This window comes from Phacochoerus africanus, chromosome 9, assembly GCF_016906955.1.
Source record: "Phacochoerus africanus isolate WHEZ1 chromosome 9, ROS_Pafr_v1, whole genome shotgun sequence".
NCBI lineage: Eukaryota > Metazoa > Chordata > Mammalia > Artiodactyla > Suidae > Phacochoerus > Phacochoerus africanus.
The window spans coordinates 115,926,143-115,945,326 of NC_062552.1; the positions used below are offsets into that span (position 1 = coordinate 115,926,143).

General features: G+C 38.9%; 1 protein-coding gene across 1 annotated transcript in view; it reads right to left on the reverse strand.

Moving 5' to 3' along the window:
* The window catches only part of CATSPERB (cation channel sperm associated auxiliary subunit beta), a 91,903-nt gene extending 90,142 nt beyond the window's left edge, over positions 1-1,761 (reverse strand). The window contains exon 1 of the mRNA XM_047796398.1: positions 1,683-1,761. Coding sequence (XP_047652354.1) covers positions 1,683-1,761 — 79 coding nt within the window. The remainder of the gene's footprint in view (positions 1-1,682) is intronic.
* Positions 1,762-19,184: the final 17,423 nt, after the last annotated feature.

Sequence of the window (19,184 nt, forward strand, 5' to 3'; positions counted from 1 at the left end):
TATTGTAAGTCAACTATATTCCAATAATTTAAAAATAAAATAAAAGAATTCCTGCGGTGGCTCAGTGGAAACAAACCTGACTAGTATCCATAAGGATGCAGGTTCAATCCCTGGCCCCACTGAGTGGGTTAAGGTTCAGGCACTGCTGTGGGCTATGGTGTAGGTCGCAGATGTGGCCCGGATCTGGCATTGCTGCAGTTGTGGCATAGGCCAGCTGCTAGAGCTCTGATTCAACCCCTAGCCTGGGAACTTCCATATGCTGCACCTGCAGCCCTAAAAATAATAATAATAATAAAATAATAAAATAAAATAAAGCAAAAATATACAAATATTGGAGAACCAAGTTTAACACTTTGTGGGTTTTTTTTTTTTTCTTCCTTTACTGATGCAGTGGCAGGACTAAAAGATTGACTCGACAACTGAAGAAATCATCCATGACTGATGTAAATCGATGTAACGGCTATCATGGTCTTCCCTCTGTTGCCCCAGCCTCCCGCCTCTTCCCCCATCAATCCACTGTACATAATGCTGCCATAGTAATCTTCCCAGGTTATAGTTACGACATGTTACTTTCCTACCCAGTCATTTTAAGTGACTTCCTAATGAATATAGACTAAAGCCCAAATTCCTTAGCCTGGCATTCAAATGCTTCTATAATAAAAGCCAGTTTCCTATCTTTCCAAAAATTTTACTTCTATTCCTTTTTTCAAGTCAAACTGAGCTATTTACTGCTTCCCTCACATTCTGTGGTTTCCCACCTCCAAGACTTTTCTCATGACTTACTTTGATGTCTCAGGATACTCTTGCCCATACAGGTGTAGACAAATATTACCTGGTATTACCCCCAAATATTGGGGGACCTATATGGCTTGCTACCTTTCATACAGTGCCTTCTCTGACACTCTAGCCCCTACCCCAGTTGAGACTAAACTCTCTGTTCTCTGAAATCTCATAAATTTGCTGGTGACTCTCCAATCTTACACTCATACTTGTGTAATATTTCTAGCAGACTATAGGAACTGGAACTAGTTCATCCCAGAACTCACCCAAATCTATGACACACCCATGTGTAAAAGAGAACCTGAGTCTCTCTCTCCATCCACTCAGCCAAAAAAAAAAATCTTTTTTTGAGCATCTACTATGTTCTAGTAGATCCAGTTCAGGATACTATAGAATCGACACAATCTGCACAAATGGAGGTGGATTTGTCTTATTCCTTTTACAAAGTTTTCCACCATGAAAGTCCTATTGGCCAATTTAATAATCCATGCATTAATTTCAGAAAATTATCAGTCTACCAGCCTTATAATTTAGTTTACAACTCATATGATGTACAATTATTCATGGAGGAAAAAAATCAAAACGACCTATCCAAATAAGAAAGTTTTTGCAAATGTTACATTCTCCTCAAATTTTAAATACTCTATGACTTATAAGTAATGAAATACTATAACAAAAGCCAAGTCCCAATATTCATAACTTAGTAACAGCAGATTCACAATGATGTTATTAGAAACCTCTGGACCAGAGTACAATAGATAATACCTGGGAAAAATTGGAAGATAAGGTAAAGAAAAAGTACCAACAGAAAAACATTTTAGCTGTTAGTGAGGAAGGGATATAAAGGGGAGCACCTGAAAAGATTTTTTCTATTTTAGAGAATAAGAAAGTCTGAAACTTACCTTTGTTATATGTTATTCCTGATGAAAAATCAAACATGTTCAAAAGTAAAATCATAACATATAAAAATAGCAATTCCATCTGTTGGAGGGAATAAGAATTATATCCATTCAATTACTCTGAACATATTTTTGAGTTCCTTTTGCTATCAACACCTGCATATTAAAGAAATCATCTCTTCCTTTAAATTAAAAATATTTCTCATTACATGACAAAATTGGACAACATAACAGCTAACTAAATTTAATATTTACTCTCTTATTGGTGTTAAAGATATGTATAAATATAATTATTGCAAACTAAAGAGCTGTGGCTCAGGTGTTCTGCAATGTAGGTAACAGTCAGAGAGGCATGATCAACTCTACAGCTGCATAACACACAACCTGACTCAATAAAGACCCTGAGGACCACACCTTGACCTGAGAACATGAATGCACTGCTCTTGGAAGAGACAATCCTCGTGGGCCCTGAGCATTCCTGCACATCCTTGTCATGTGCCAAGAATGCAAGGCCCCGACTGCTCCTTTTCTCAGAGTTGTGTTTGCAGCAAGCAACCCTGAGGGGTGAGGGAGGATCTCCTCTGGACAAGCACAGGCTTGGTTCCATGGTCAATATCCCAAATCCAGCATTGTTCTCCTGTAATGCACACTGCTATGTATCTTAGCAAGCATTGCCCTCCCCCCCAAACTCATACATTGAAGATCCATCAAATGTATATGTTGAAGTCCTAACCCCCCCATACATTAGAATGCACTCCGTTATATTTAGAGACAGGGTCTTTACAGAAGTAATTAAGTTAAAATGAGACCACTAGGTGAGGGGCTCATCGGACTGGTGTCTTTATAAGAAGGGGAAATTTAGACCACGTGCGCTCAGAGGCAAGACAACATGAAGACCCAGGGGGAAGACTACCGTCCACAAGGCAAGGAAAGAGGCCTGGAACAGATCCCCCCTTGTGACTCTCAGAGGGAACCCACTTTGCTAACATCTTGATCTTGAAACCAAGCAGGACCCTATAGGACCCTCTTGTTTATATGAGCCCTTTTGGGGGTCTGTGCCCCACCACCTGACGCTGGAAATAAAAAGGCTTTGCTTCAGATTTCCCCTTCATCTCAAAAGGCTGGCTCAGGAGTTAATGACTGGAACATGTGAACACAGAATAACAAAGAAGGGCTGTTGGGCCAGGAAACCGGTAACGATTTAAACCATAGACTGGCCACACAGCAGTCACAGGACCTCTAGTTCTTCCACGAAAGTCATAGGTAACAGTGCCTGATGCACCTCCCTAAGTTGTTTTTAAGGAAACCAGACTCCCACCAGATGCAAACAGCTGACCCCAAGCATAGAGACCTCAGGCCACTTGGGATCAGAGGGTTGATGATGCTGCCTGTTCAAACAGCACGCTTACCTCACCACCAATCAGAAGAATGTTTCCGGACGGCTCAGGCACTCTGCAACCCACACCTTTAAAACCCTTCCCAGAAAGCCATCGGGGAGTTTGTGTATGTCTTGGCGCCCTGCAATCAACTTGTTGTACTTTCCTTCACCACAACCTCGTATCAGCACATTGGCTTTGCTGTTCACCAGAGGAACAGACCCAAAGCCAGGTTCAGTAACAATCTCGGCTTCTAACCTCCCAAACTGTGAGACAACAAACTTCTGTTGTTTAAACCACTCAGTGTGTGGTGCTTGCTTACAGCAGCCTTAGTCAATGAACACAGCACTCATTATGGACACCTACTCCATGGGACTGGGGTGGATACTGGGGCACCGGGATTAGCATCATGCTGACATTGACTATTGCTTTTGCTGTGAGTGGAAAGCCTGACACTTCTGACCTGGGAGTCATGTCCTCTGCAAGCATCCATGATGCAGTAGCAGACTGACAGTAGCCAGCTGTGGGAAGAGTGCACACCAGATCCTCTGGGGTTCCCGACAACTGCTGAGTAAATTAAATTTAACTGATGGTTTTCCTTCCCAAAGTGCTTGATTCAATACATTTAACTGACAATAGAAAGCTTGAATATTTGTTGGACTTTGCATTCCTTACCTTTATTACACGGTTAGGGGAGAATTGTTTGCTTTTTGTTTGGTTTTTATTTTTGTTTTTTGTCTTGGCTGGGACCACAGCATGCGGAAGTTCCCAGGCTAGAGATCAAAACAAGCCACAGTGGTAACAATGCTGAATCCTTAACCACTAGGCCACCAGGAAACTCCTTGTTTTTTGTTTTTTTTTTAAGTGCATTTTTGGTTTTTTAAGTGCATCTGAGAAAACAACTTATTTTCCTAAGGTAAGAGGAAATAAATTGCCCATCCAAATTACATCAGCATGGTGCTATACTCAATTTATTTTTGGTGTAAGAATGAATTTAACATTAAATGGAGAAGTTCCTAGAGCCAAACTGAATCTAGTGCCCTTACCAGGAAAATCTGGTATTTTTTGCTGAACGTCCAAATTAAATGACATAACACCCTTATCAGAAACTATCAGTCTTCCTCTTCAGTATTATATTCCCAGACCCTGTCTGGATGACCCTTACTGAGTTATCTTCAAAGCTGTTCCAGTTCAGTTCTCTCAAGCAAATATGAGAAGAGCTCTAATTTCATTTGAGGTTTTATTTGTCTTTGACCCAAGGACTAAAAACTTACTTTGAAAGGCTTTTAAATGCTTCCATTAAGAAAAGGAAACCTGGAATTCCTGTTGTGGCTCAGTGGTTAACAAATCCGACTAGAAACCTTGAGGTTTTGGGTTCGATCCTTGGCCTTGCTCAGTGGGTTAAGGATCCGGCGTTGCCGTGAGCTGTGGTGTAGGTCGCAGATGCGGCTTGAATCCTGCACTGCTGTGGCTGTGGCATAGGCCAGCAGCTACAGCTCTGATTAGACCCCTAGCCTGGGAACCTCCATATGCCACGGGTGCCACCCAAGAAAAGGCAAAAAGACAAAAAAAAGAGAGAGAGAGAGAGAGAAGAAACCTAAGAGATCATATTTAAGAGAGAGACAGCCATGGAACCATCTCTGGACTCTTTACAGCTTTGTGTTTATTTCATGTTCTCTTATTCTAATAATTCAGCCCATATATACATATAAAGATGCCACAACATGAAAATATAAGAACTTCTTGAAGATACTAAGTACAGGAGTAGATGTGACCTCTCACCAAAACTGCTCAATGTGCTCACCGTAATTCTGTAACACATGTACATTAGTCTCATTCTTCTCATCTTTCGATGTGACAATTTTTCTCAGTTTGATGCTACCTTTTTTCAGCAATCCTTTCATGGTTAGAGAAAAACCACAGACTTTGGCCTAAGATCAGCTTTGTCCATTGAGACATTTGATCTTTGAAAAGTTACTTAACTTCTTGGAGTTCACTTTCTATTCAGTAAAATAGGGATAACACATCACAGGGTTGTTGGGCGAATTCAAAGAATAATATAGTTAAAACATCCTCTAACAGCTACTTACAGTGAATAAACCTTTGGTAAATATTAGCTCTGAACACATACCTTTACACACTGAAGCAACTTCGTCCTCATCACCCTCTCTTAATCACGTTTAGCAGTCAAATTATCTCCACTTACACCACTCCCATTTAATGCTTATGAGTTTCATGTAACAGTCAGATATAGGTCACCTATCTGGGCATTTTCAATTCTCTGGCACCAAATACACATTGAGACTTGTCCCAAAGGAGGAACCTACCTCCCACTCCATCCTGTTTGCCTGCAGTTTCTCTATCATGGAATAGTGATTACTCTGTAAATTTGTACTGCAGTAGGGTCTTATTTCTTACTGTAATTCCCTCTTAATGGGGTGCCCAAGGAATTCCACTTTTTTAACACTCCCCCAGGCTTTCTTCCATATAGGTAGAGAGAGAAGACCCAAAATTAAGTGCTGAGTTTTCACAGTTTACTGGTTTAGTAGTCCACTCAACTTTGGTAACAGCCAAACAGCTGCTCCCATGTATAGAAGCATGCTTAGAAATTCTAAAGGGCAGGCAGTTAGAATTTCCAATCAACTGCCTCTCAGCGTACCAAAGGTCATTTTCTTTAGAAATCTATGAGATGTGGAGTTTTTCCAAACTTACCATCTTTCACACAACATCCATCCAGGAAGGTTCGGAAACCTACATGTGACTATCTACAAAACACTTCAATCCTCATGGGATTATTTCATGCCTGAGCGAAAACATAGATGCTAAAAGTCACACCAACTACCTTCAGTGAAGTTTAAGGCAATCTGTCAAAGAGAGATTTATAAGCGTGTCCTAAAGGAAGAGTGGGGAAAAAAAAATAGAGAAGCTAAACAAGATAAGTGAATATACAAAGCCCAAAGATAGGAATGAACTATTTAGGCACAGGAATCAATAAGATCAAATGTATGCCAGTCTGTTCTTCATTCTTTTGTACATGTCCTAAGTGGAGTTGATTATACCTGCTCAGACTGCCTTTGACTAGTGAGGTGAGACTGAAATTTTCTGACTTAGCATCCAGACAAGACACAAAGGTCACGGAGGCTAACGAATGATTTTTAAGGGATGATAAAACCTGCTTTACATTTGTGGTTTCTTTCAGAATTCCCTTCGCAGGGCCATGTTGACTCTGTTCAGAGCTTATGGCATGAAAGAAAGCTGGCATCTGGGTGATCTCTTCCTGGAAGAGCTCCTGAAAGAAATACGTTTTTCTTACCTTTTCTGGTGACTTCAAAAAAGACAGTTTCTCGGTAACCTGAAACAATGTGCAGAACTCAACAAAGTATCTCCCTTAATGAAGACTGGCTTCCTCCCCTCTGAGAGTAAGGCTCTTCTTTCAGTCAGTTACTGTGGGATTACACTTTGATACAGTGAAAAACTCCCATAGCAGAGCTTTTACCTGTAACAGTGGAATGAAAACGCTCTTCCTCCTGGAAGACAAGTCAGTCACTAGGCATCTGCTTAGGAGATTTCAGGAAAAGGAAAGGAGCTGATTGGAAGAAAGATGACTTTGATTTTTTTCTGTTATTTTTCTCTGACTATAAAAGTGCTCATTATGCAAATCTTAAAAAATACAAACAGGTATAGGGAAATTAATTACTCATAAACCAATAACCAAATATAACTACTGTTAACATTTTGACCTATACATATAATCTGTTCCCTACACATTTATGTATTTCATGTAGACTCTTTCTATATGTAGCTTCAGTATACAGTATATAGTCTTGGTTATTCTGACTTTTTCTCATGTAATTCAATTTTTTTTCAAAAGTTTTCACAACCACTTAGTAAAATAACTATAATTAGGGAGTCCCTGTCATGGCTCAGTGGGTTAAGGACCTGACATTGACTCTGTGACAATGTGGGTTCAATACCTGGCCTCACTCAGTAAGCAAAGGATTTGGTACTGCCACAAACTGTGACATAGGCCCAAGCTGCTGCTCCAGTTTGACCCCTAGCCCAAGAACTTCCATATGCCACAGGTTGCAGCTGTAATAATAATAATAATAATAATAATAGTAATAATAACTACAATTTATTTAAACATGTTATTCAGCTATTTACAGTGTTTCCTATTATAAACAGCATAGTAGCAAATAATCCAGGACAAAAATATTTCCCTGCATTTAAAAATATCATCTAGAATAAAAATATATTTAAGATTCTTGATACATGTTGGAAATTGCTTTCCAGAAAATCTGGCATTGAGAATTAGATATAATCTATAATACTTTGATAGGTAAAAATGTGTCTCACTAATTTATTTTTAAAAATACTGGTGCAATTGAATATTTAAAATATGCTTGTTAGCCATTTTGTCTTCTATTAAATTATCCAGATATATCCTCCTGACCACTTTCTACTGGAACTTTAGTGTTTTGCTTGTGAAATGGTAAAAGAATCCCTTGCAATATTTACTGTGACTATTAAATCCAATTTGTCACTTAATTTGGTTTACAATGGGCTTTGATGTACAGTAATTCAAATCTGATGCAATCAAATTTATCAGTATTTTCCTTTTCAGTTTGTTTCTATTGCCCTATGGTTTCAAAGTCCACCCCCCCATCCAGAGACATATTTTCTCATCCTTTTTATAAAGTTAAAAAATTTAAAGACTCAAAAGATTCAAAGAATAAAATAACAGGGACATTTGGTCACCCCAGATTAACATTACCCCCAATTAAAAAAAAATTTAGGAGTTCCCGCCGTGGTGCAGCAGAAATGAATCCAACTAGTATCCATGATGATGCAGATCAGGGATAAGAGTCAATTATATTGTAATTTCTGTGTATGGTGACAGATGGTAAACGCACATATCATGGTGATCATTTTGTAACATATAGAAATATTGAATCACTGTGTTGTGCACCTAGAACTAAGATGATGTTGTAAGTCAATTACAGTTCAATTTTTTAAAATATGTAGGTACTAGGGAAAATGCATCAAAATGCTAATGATGGTTCTCTCTGGGGGTGGGTTATGGATGATCGTTGATTTTTACCTTATGCTTTTATGTATTTCTAGTTGTCTGCAATGAACATATATTGCTTGTAAATTTAGAAAGAAAACAATAAATGTCACTATAAAATTTTTTTTAAATAAAAGTTTTAAAAAAGAAAGCACTGAGAAATCAAATTTCATTAAAAGTGAAGTGTTCTGCTTTGTGAAAGGCATTGTCAAGAGACTAAAAACAGAGTGGGAGAAAATATTTCCAAAAGATGTATCTGATAAATACCATTATCTAAAATATATCAAGAACTCTTAAAACTCAATAACAAGAAAACAACCTGATTAAAAAATGGGCCTGGAGTTCCTGTCGTGGCTTAGTGGTTAACCAATCCGACTAGGAACCATGAGGTTGGGGGTTCGATCCCTGGCCTTGCTCAGTGGGTTAAGGATCCAGCGTTGCCATGAGCTGTGGTGTAGATCGCAGACGCGGCTGGCATCCTTTGTTGCTGTGGCTCTGGTATAGGCCGGCAGCTACAGCTCTGATTAGACCCCTAGCCTGGGAACCTCCATATGCTGCGGGAGTGGCCCTAGAAAAGGCAAAAAAAAAAAAAAAAAGCCAAAGATCTTTATAGGCGTCTCATCAAAGAAAATACACAGAGGGAAAATAAACATACGAAAACATGTTCCACATTGGATGTCATCACGGAAATGCAAGACAAAACAACAATGAGATACCATTACACACCTACTAGAATAACTAAAATCTGGAATACTGACAACATCAGTGCTGGCAAGCACATAAAGCAAGAGGAACTCTCATTCATTGCTGGTGGGAATGCAAAATCATACATCCACTGCGAAGAGTTTGGTGGTTTGTTTTTTTTAATAAAACTAAACATACTTTTATCATACGATCCAGCAATTACACTCCTTCATAAGGAGTGTACCCTAAGGAGTTGAAAACTTAATATTTATTTCACGTAAATACCTGCACACAAATGTGTAGAGCAGCTTTATTCATAATTGCCAAAACTTGGAAGCAACCAAGATGTCCTTCAGCTGGTAACTGGACAAATGAACTGTGGTATATCCAGACCACGGAATGTTATTCAGCACTAAAAAGAAATGAGCTTTCACATGGAGAAAACTTAAATGTACTGAAGAGTTTAAAAAAAAAAAAAGCCAATCTGAAAAAGCGAATTACTTTATGATTCCATCTATACAACATACTTGAAAAGGCAAAACATGGAGACAATAAAAATATCAGTCGTTGACAAGAGTTGGGAGGAAGAGGTGAAGAGGCAGAGCACAGAGGATTCTGGCGACAGTGAAAATACCAGAATCATGGATACATGTCATTATACATTTGTCTAAACATATAGAACAAGAGAGATCCCTAAGTCAAATTATGGACTGTGGGTGATGATGACATGTTAATATAAGTTCATCAATTGCAACAAACTGTACTACTCTCATGGAGGATTTTGAAAATAGAGAAGGCTATGCATGAGTCAGGGCAGGAAGTATATGGGAAACTCCTGTACCTTCCTCTCCACTTTGCTGTAAATTTAAAATTGCTCTGAAAAAATCTTCTAAAAAAATTGAAATAAATAAATGAAAGGAAAGAATCATATGGGGGAAAAAGAGACATGGATATTCTTGCTCCTCACCCGAAGGTTTGTCCAAAATAAAAAGTGACGTTTCAAAATGAATACAAATAGCAGGAAATATCCATACAAAACTATTAGAAGATAGAAATGTGAATTAAAACATAAGAATATTCTCCTTACCAAAAACAAAAAACAAACAGAAAAACTATGCAACAGAGATAATTAACAAAACACTGTAGCCTGAATTAAAACGTTAAAACAAGGATTTGCACATTGAAACAAAATTTAACTTAAATAATAAGTTCAAAATAAATCAGACTAGAAACAGAGAAAAAATAGGAATATGCGAAATGAGTTGACTAAATTCAAGAAATGAAAGAAAAAGGCAAAATAATCTCAGAAATTAAAGTTTCAAGGGGTGTGAGGAAAAATAGTATTGATCAGAAATGTAGTAAGGATATAGAGAAAAGGAATGAAAACTATCAAGAGCACAAAATGGAACAAAGAAAATGGTAAAGACATTGGAGAAAAAGTAGTAAATTATAGACAACGAGCAAAGAAAATCTAACATTTTCTCAGAGCAAAAGAAAGACATAAGTATATAGACTGAAAGGAGCCACAGAATGCCAGCACAAAAAAAAAAAGAAAGAAAGAAAGAAAGAAAGAAAGAAAGAAAGAAAGAAAGAAAGAAAGAAAGAAAGAAAGAAGAAAGAAACAGGATCATATCTGGACACTCTCATGAAATTTCAGGACACAGAAATTTCCACTAAAGAGACAAGAATCATACTGGCCTAAGTCCTATCAGCAATACCAGATGATAGAAGAAAATGGACGAAAATCAATCAACATCATACACCACATTAACAAAAGAAAAGTCAAAAATCATATGATCATCTCAATAGACGCAGAAAAAGCATTTGACAAAGTCCAACATCCATTCATGATCAAGACCCTCGCCAAAGTGGTATAGAGGGAACATTCCTGAACATACTCAAAGCCATTTATGATAAACCCACAGCAAATATAACCCTCAATGGGGAAAAACGGAAAGCCTTCTCACTCAAATCTGGAACAAGACAGGGATGCCCACTCTCACCACTGTTCTTCAACATCATTTTGGAAGTCCTAGCCACAGCAATTAGACAAACAAAAGAAATAAAAGGCATCCATATAGGAAGAGAAGAGATAAAACTGTCACTGTATGCAGATGACATGATACTACACATAGAAAGGACTCAACCCAAAAACTACTTGAACTGATTCATAAATTCAGCAAAGTAGCAGGATATAAGATTAACATGCAGAAGTCAGTTGCATTTCTGTATACCAGCAATGAAATATTAGAAAAGGAATACAAAAATACGATACCTTTTAAAATTGCACCTCACAAAATCAAATACCTCAGAATACACCTGACCAAGGAGGTAAAGGACCTATATGCCGAGAACTATAAAACTTTCATCAAAGAAATCAAAGAAGATGGAAAGAAATGGAAAGATATTCCATGTTCCTGGATTGGAAAAATCAATATTGTAAAAATGGCCATACTACCCAAAGCAATCTACAGATTCAATGCAATCCCTATCAAATTACCCATGACATTTTTCACAGAACTAGAACAAACAATCCAAACATTTATATGGAACAACAAAAGACCCAGAATCGCCAAAGCAATCCTGAGAAACAAAAACCAAGCAGGAGGCATAACTCTCCCAGACTTCAAGAAATATTACAAAGCCACAGTCATCAAAACAGTGTGGTACTGGTATCAAAACAGATAGACAGACCAATGGAACCGAATAGAGAATCCGGAAATACACCCTGACACCTATGGTCAATTAATCTTTGACAAGGGAGGCAAGAACATCAAATGGGAAAAAGAAAGTCTATTCAGCAAGCATTGCTGGGAAACCTGGATAGCTGCATGCAAAGCAATGAAACTAGAACACACCCTCACACCATGCACCAAAATACACTCAAAATGGCTGAAAGACTTAAATATAAGACAGGACACCATCAAACTCATAGAAGAAAACATAGGCAAAACACTCTCTGACATCAACATCATGAATATTTTCTCAGGTCAGTCTCCCAAAGCAATAGAAATTAGGGCAAAAATAAACCCATGGGACCTCATCAAACTGAAAAGCTTTTGCACAGCAAAGGAAACCCAAAAGAAAACAAAAAGACAACTTTCAGAATGGGAGAAAATAGTTTCAGATGATGCAACCAACAAGGGCTTAATCTCCAGACTATATAAGCAACTTATACAACCCAACAGCAAAAAAGCCAATCAATCAATGGAAAAATGGGCAAAAGACCTGAATAGACATTTCTTCAAGGAAGATATACAGATGGCCAGCGAACACATGAAAAAATGCTCAACATCGCTGATTATAAGAGAAATGCAAATCAAAACTACCATGAGATATCACCTCACACCAGTCAGAATGGCCATCATTAATAAATCCACAAATAACAAGTGCTGGAGGGGGTGTGGAGAAAAGGGAACCCTCCTGCACTGTTGGTGGGAATGTAAACTGGTACAGCCACTATGGAGAACAGTTTGGAGATACCTTAGAAATCTATACATCGAACTTCCATGTGACCCCGCAATCCCACTCTTGGGCATATATCCGGACAAAACTCTACTTAAAAGAGACACATGCACCCGCATGTTCATTGCAGCACTATTCACAATAGCCAGGACATGGAAACAACCCAAATGTCCATCGACAGATGATTGGATTTGGAAGATGTGGTATATATACACAATGGAATACTCCTCAGCCATAAAAAAGAATGACATAATGCCATTTGCAGCAACATGGACGGAACTAGAGAATCTCATACTAGTGAAATGAGCCAGAAAGACAAAGACAAATACCACATGATATCACTTATAACTGGAATCTAATATCCAGTACAAATGAACATCTCCACAGAAAAGAAAATCATGGACTTGGAGAAAAGACTTGTGGCTGCCTGATGGAAGAGGGAGGGAATGGGAGGGATCGGGAGCTTGGGATTATCAGACACAACTTAGAATAGATTTACAAGGAGATCCTGATGAGTAGCCTTGAGAACTATGTCTAGATACTCATGTTGCAACAGAACAAAGGGTGGGGGAAAAATGTAAATGTAATGTATACATGTAAGGATAACTTGATCCCCTTGCTGTACAGTGGGGAAATAAAATAAAAAAGAAAATGGAGCAATGCCTTCAAGGTCTACAGGAAAAATAAATGATTTTTCAACCTAATGTGCATCAAAAGATGAATGAACAAAGAAGGTGTGATGTGTGTGTATGCAATGGACCATTATTCAGCCACGAGGAGTAAGGATATCCTGCCCCTGGCAACAACTTGGACAGCCTTGAGGACATTATGCTGAGTGAGATCAGTCAGACAGAAAAAGACAAATGCTGTGTGATATCACTTATACGTGGCATCTAAAAAAGCCAAAAACTCATAAAAACAGGGTAAAAAGGTGATTATCAGGGAATCAGGTGAGGGAAGGCATAAGACAGATGTTAAGGGTACAAATTTGCAATAAGTAGTAATAAGTCCTAGAGATCTAGTGCACAGTACAATATTGTATTATGATCATTAAACTTGCTAAGACAGTAGATCTTAATTATTCCAGCCACTTAAAAAATGTTAATTATGTGACATGATGGAGATGCTAATTATCACTGTGATGGCCACCGTATTACTATATATAAATGCATCGACTCAGCATATTGTACACCTTAACTTTATGCAATGTCATGGCAGTTATATTTCAATTAAATTTTTTTTAAAACATCTATTCCATCACTCTTTAAAATAATAATTTTTTACTTTGGGGAATTTCCCCTCTCTCTTTAGTCTGGTGGGACTGCTAAATAAGATCCCAAGTCTTTCCATAGCTGAATGGAATAATTAAGATCTAGTCTCTTAGCAAGCACAAGCATATGCCTCAAGCCAGGACAAACAGGTGCTCCTTTCCTGGACCAGAAATCATGAGCAGAAGGACAAAAAGACTGAAGATGATAGGAGTCCATTCTGGAGGCAGGGTCCAAAGAAGACTGATAAGCACTTTTTGTATACCTCTCTCTGGAGCTGCTTAATCTTTATCTTTTCTAAGTCTGGTTCATCAGGCTTCGAGTCAGTGAGCACCCCCTCATCCTTCAGATAAATACCTTTCTGTTTAAGTTACAAGTGTATTTACACTGTAGTATCTAATTAATACAACCAGGACTCAGGAGTCTATATCCCATGAACTATTCTCAGAAAGTTGCTTAAGGAGATACCCAAGCACAACAAACGACATGGCATCCAGAAAGAATCTGATACAGTCTCAGAAAATAGTGAAAGATGAGTCCTGGGATGACAAGTGGGCAGCACGCCTCAAGTGTAAGCAGTCCCGACTGGAACAGGATGACAGAGGGCTCCTGCTGGGGGGGAAAAAAAGGAAAGAAAGAAACCCCATGCAGTAGGAAGTATGACTGAATAGACAGAAAAACTTGAAGATATTAAAGGTATATTATTCTTTTCTTAACAGCAAAATGAAAGAGGACTAGAAACTATTGAAAAAACAAAATGCTCTATAGTAATGTTCCAAATCGTAACAAAAGATGACACGTCTTAAAGCTGGTGTGCTTTACTTTTCTGGGTTTTTAAAATCAAAATTATATACGCTCGTGGTTTAAAGAGCCAAGTAGTTCTACAATGCTTCTTGCAAATAAACAAACAAAGCCTCAGCAGTTCCTTGCGTCTTCCACCACATTTTCCCCACCCAGAGACAAGTACTTTCAATCTTTTTTTCTTTGGCTTTGCTTTGCTTTGGTTTGAGGCATTATCTGTTGCCTTTCCACTCTGCAAGTGGAGAATTTGGTTTTTTACTCCTCCATTCCCTCAACAGATAGGTACTCTTTGCACTCCTCTATTACCCAACAATCTTTGGGTCTGTTCACCTAGTTTTCCTTCCACTTCTATTTCCCGTCTATTTGTCTTTTTGTTAATTTGCTAACAGTTTTTTTTTTCTCAATTCTGTCTTCCAAAGCCTTCATAATAATTTTTTTTTTCTTTTCGGGGACACACCTGCAGCATATGGAAGTTCCCGGGCAAGAGGTTGAGTAGGACCTGCAGCTGCAGGCCTATGCCACAGCCACGCCAGATCCAAGCTGCATCTGTGACCTATGCTATAGCTTATGGCAATGCTGGATCCTTAACCCACTGAGGGAGGCCAGGGATTGAACCCACATCCTTAGGAACACTGTGCTGGGTTTTTAACCCACAGCGCCACAACAGAAACTCCTATATTAATTTTTTTTTAACAATTTCTATAGTACTTTTATTTTCTTCTAATAATTCTGTTTTATTTTCAGAATGTCCCTTTTCATATACTCTATTCTTATTTATGCAATATTACCTCTTTTCTGAAACTATTAATAACACGGTGGGGTTTTTTTTTAAATCTCTTTGCAGTTTGATTCCTCCAAGTCATTTTTTCTGGTCTCAGTCTTTCAATTTGGAGACTTTTTCCAACATTTTTCAGGATCGTTGGTTGTCTTCTTAGGGTTAAAATCAGGCACTAAGGACCTTATTTGAAGCTCTGGATCCAAGAGAATGGTCTCTCAACTGTGAAAAGGGACAAGAAACAGGAGTATGTTCTAGAGAAGTTGTTTCATTTGGGAACAATCTCAACATTTTCCAGTCTTTTCTCTTTGGCATCTCAAATCTCCCCAGGTCTTCCCATTTCCTTTCTAGAGAACAGGCCTGGCTGCTAGCATTCTAGGGTGTCAGTATGTAGGATTTAAGCATTCCTTTCCCCTTGTTTTCAGTATGGTCCCCTCTTTCTAAAATATGCTTAATTTCCATGAGTCCAGTGACCCTCTGCTCTGCTCTCTCCCAAGAATAAACCTCCAGCCACTGTCTGGGTGGGAAAGGGCAACTGCTAGGCTGCAGAGTATTGAGGAGGATCTAAAAATTTCTTCCATGCATATTCAAACAATCTCACATCTAGCCCCATTTTTCATTTCCACTTCAAGGGTGTTTTGTTGCTACTGAGTCCTAAGCCCTTTGGGGGTTCTGCAATACAAACCCCATTGCTCCCAATCTTTCCCCCATAATAGTTTAGAATTTAGCTTTCTTAGGTCTGCTGATTCATTTACCACTTATCCATCTGCTTTCTAGCATCCTAAAGCTTGTTCCTACGTCACTTTTCCAGTCCTCTCTGTTCCTATGGGTTTATGCCACTTTAGAAATCCCTTTAGTGTCTAATTTGGTAGGAGTGGGAGTAAATATGCATGTTCACAACCTGTAAACAGCAATCCTAAATGTGTCATGAATTTAAACAATTAATGGAGGGTGATAAAAAAGAAATACTTGATTTTGATGCTAGGCACATTTTTTTTTTAAATTTGGATATAATTAACACATTAGTTTTAGGTATATAATATAATTTGATATTTGTGTATACTGTATTATGGAATGATGACCACAATAAGTTTAGTTAACATCCATCTAGAAACATGCTATTGTTCATGGCCTAGAGGAAATGACATCAGACCCATGATATAGGAAATGATTGGTATTTAAACAATCACTGTAGCTGACATAACCTGAGGTGACCTGCAAAGATCCAAGTTTTTGTATAGTCCCCTCTCCCTGAGCGGAGGTAGGACCTGTGATTTGCTTCTAACTCACAGGACACGGCAAAAGTAATGAGATGTTGCTCCTCTGACTTGGTTACATTATATGACAACGGTGATGGGATGTCACTCCTGTGATGATGGCTCATTATTAGGAGGACAGAGCAGGCTGGAAGGATCCTCCTGCTGGCTTTGAAGAAGCAAATAGCCATGCTGGGAGCTGCTTATGGAGAGGGCCACGCAGCAGGGAACTGCAGGGTGGCCTCTGCTAGTGAGAAGCACAGGCCCTCAATTATACAACCAAGAGGAAAGACATTCTGCAGGAATCTGAGCTAAGAAGCAAATTCTTCCCCAGTGGAGCCTCCAGATGAAAATTCAGCCAGCCAACACCTTGATCACAACTCGGTGAGATTCTAAACAGAGAGGCAGCTAACCTGTGTCTGGACTCCTGACCCACGGAACTATGTGGCAACTATGTGTTGTTTTAGGTGACTGAGTCTGCGGTGCTTTGCTACACAGTAATGGAGAACCAGTACAGATCACAAGAACAGTGTCATTGATCTGCAAGTAGAGACAGCTACCCAACCATGCCAGGTTCTCATAACGCTAATTCAACAGGTGAAGAAGGGATGACTGATCCTGACTACCAATGGGAAGCCGGGTTGGTGCTACACAAGGCAAGTGAGCAAGGGTACGTATGGCTTACAGGAGAGTTCCCCAGGGCATCTTTTGGCAGCTTCATGTCCTGTCATTAGTCAATGGAAAACTACAACAACCCAGTTTGGGCAAGACGGCTAACAGGACAGACCCTTCAGAAATGAAAATAGGGTCGCCCCACCAGGCAAAAAACTACAGTTGGCTGAGATGCTTGCTGAGGACAAAGGAAATATGGAATGAGCAGAAGAAGGTTGTTAAAATGCCAGCGATGACCATGTGGCAAATTACAGGAAAAAAAGGTGATAATGGTCATGATTATTTCCCCCTTATTTTAATATGTTTGTGCATATATAATATATATACCCAAATATGTTTGTGACTTTCCCTCTCTCGTCCCCTTATCATCCAGCATGTGTTACTCATAGTGAATTCCATGGCTCAGTGTTTAAGTTACAGGATAGCCAAGGAGAAGAGCGCAGTCACTGAAGGACTTTGTGTCCTCTTCTGGAGGAAAGGTTAGCCTGGCTCAGTTGTGCACAGCAGAATTGTACCATGTGAGGCAGAAATATAACTCTGTTATTGTCTTGATTTGGACATTACGTATGAGTTAAGCAGATGTGTATGAGAGCCAAGTTGACAAGGGGTAGACTGACGGCTCTGCGATGTGTCAGCTTGGCTACATTCCCCAGAATTTTCCTTCTTGCATGTTTCTAGTTAGGCTGGGCTACAGGGGATATTTTTTCAAGAGTTAGAGAACAAACAGAAGGCAATAGCCATTTTGCTGAATCCCTGTACCTTCTCCCAGTTATTCAATCAATCACTAATCTAGGTGCTGCTGAGAAGGGATTTTGCAGGTAGAAAGACCCTAATCAAAATTAATGAAATGGGAGATTACCCTGGATTGACAAGATTTAATCAAAATTCAGAGGCTTCATTCAAGCTTTGGTTTGTGCTCATGGGTTCCAGAATGCTTATGAATTCCCTCTAATTGCCTGCCCTACAGACTCCAGGCTTGCTTGGCCAGCCACTACATTTGCATAAGCCACTTTCTCATAACAAACAAACTAGTGTGTGTGTGCCACACACACACGCACACATATTCATATAATACAGATGACAGACAGACAGACAAATACAGACAGACAGTCTCCTGGTTTTCTTCTTGGGCTGCACTCTGATGCAGTCATAATAATGTAAATGCTACTGACTGGTTTCCATCATTTAAACTGAACTTGTTGAAAAGCATAGGTTGGCAAATCAAGAAAGAGAGGAATTATATTTTTTAAAATTATAAGGGGTCATCATTAGAAGAACACAAAAACTATTAGAAGAGATGCTTCTGAAGAGGGGCTAGAAGTGACTGAAGCCTGAAATGACCGCTTTTCATCATTACTTCTTCAGCACTGCTTTGTTATCACATTTATATATATTCAAACAGAGAAACCTATATATATATATATATATATATATATCTCCCATTATGGCTCAGTGGTAACAAACCCCACTAGTATCCAAGGGGATGCGGGTTCAATCCCTGGCCTTGCTCAGTAGGTTAAGGATCCAGCTTTGGCATGAGCTGTAGCGTAGGTTGCAAATGCGGCTCGGCTCCTGCCTTGCTGTGGCTGGGGTGTAGGCTGGCCCTGCAGCTCCAATTTGACCCCTAGCCTGGGAACTTCCATATGCCGCGGGTGTGGCCTTAAAAAGACCAAAAAAAAAAAAAGAAGAAGAAGAAGAAAGAAGAAGAAACCAGCACATGGACAGCTTTTAAATATGTATGACTGAGTCACTTTGGCTATACAACAGAAATTGACAGAACATTGTAAATCAACTATACTTTAAAAAAAATTTTTTTTTTAAATATACAATCCTCCTTCCTACTGGAGACGATATAGATTAGTAACAAGTAGGGGCCCTGCAGTTAGAATTCCCAGACTTGTATCCTGTGGTCTTCATTAACTGTGTTAACTTTGGAAAGGTTACTTACCCTCAGACCCTCAGTTTCCTTCTCTGAAAAATGGGGATAATAATACTGTTTATCTCACACAGCATGTGTGTGCGTGTTCACACACACGTTGGCTTTTCCTTATAAAGCAGCTTACTATATACCCTGTAGTGTGCTATACTTTTGAACCTAACACTACATCTTCAAGCTTTTTTTCTTACACCTGCCCCATTC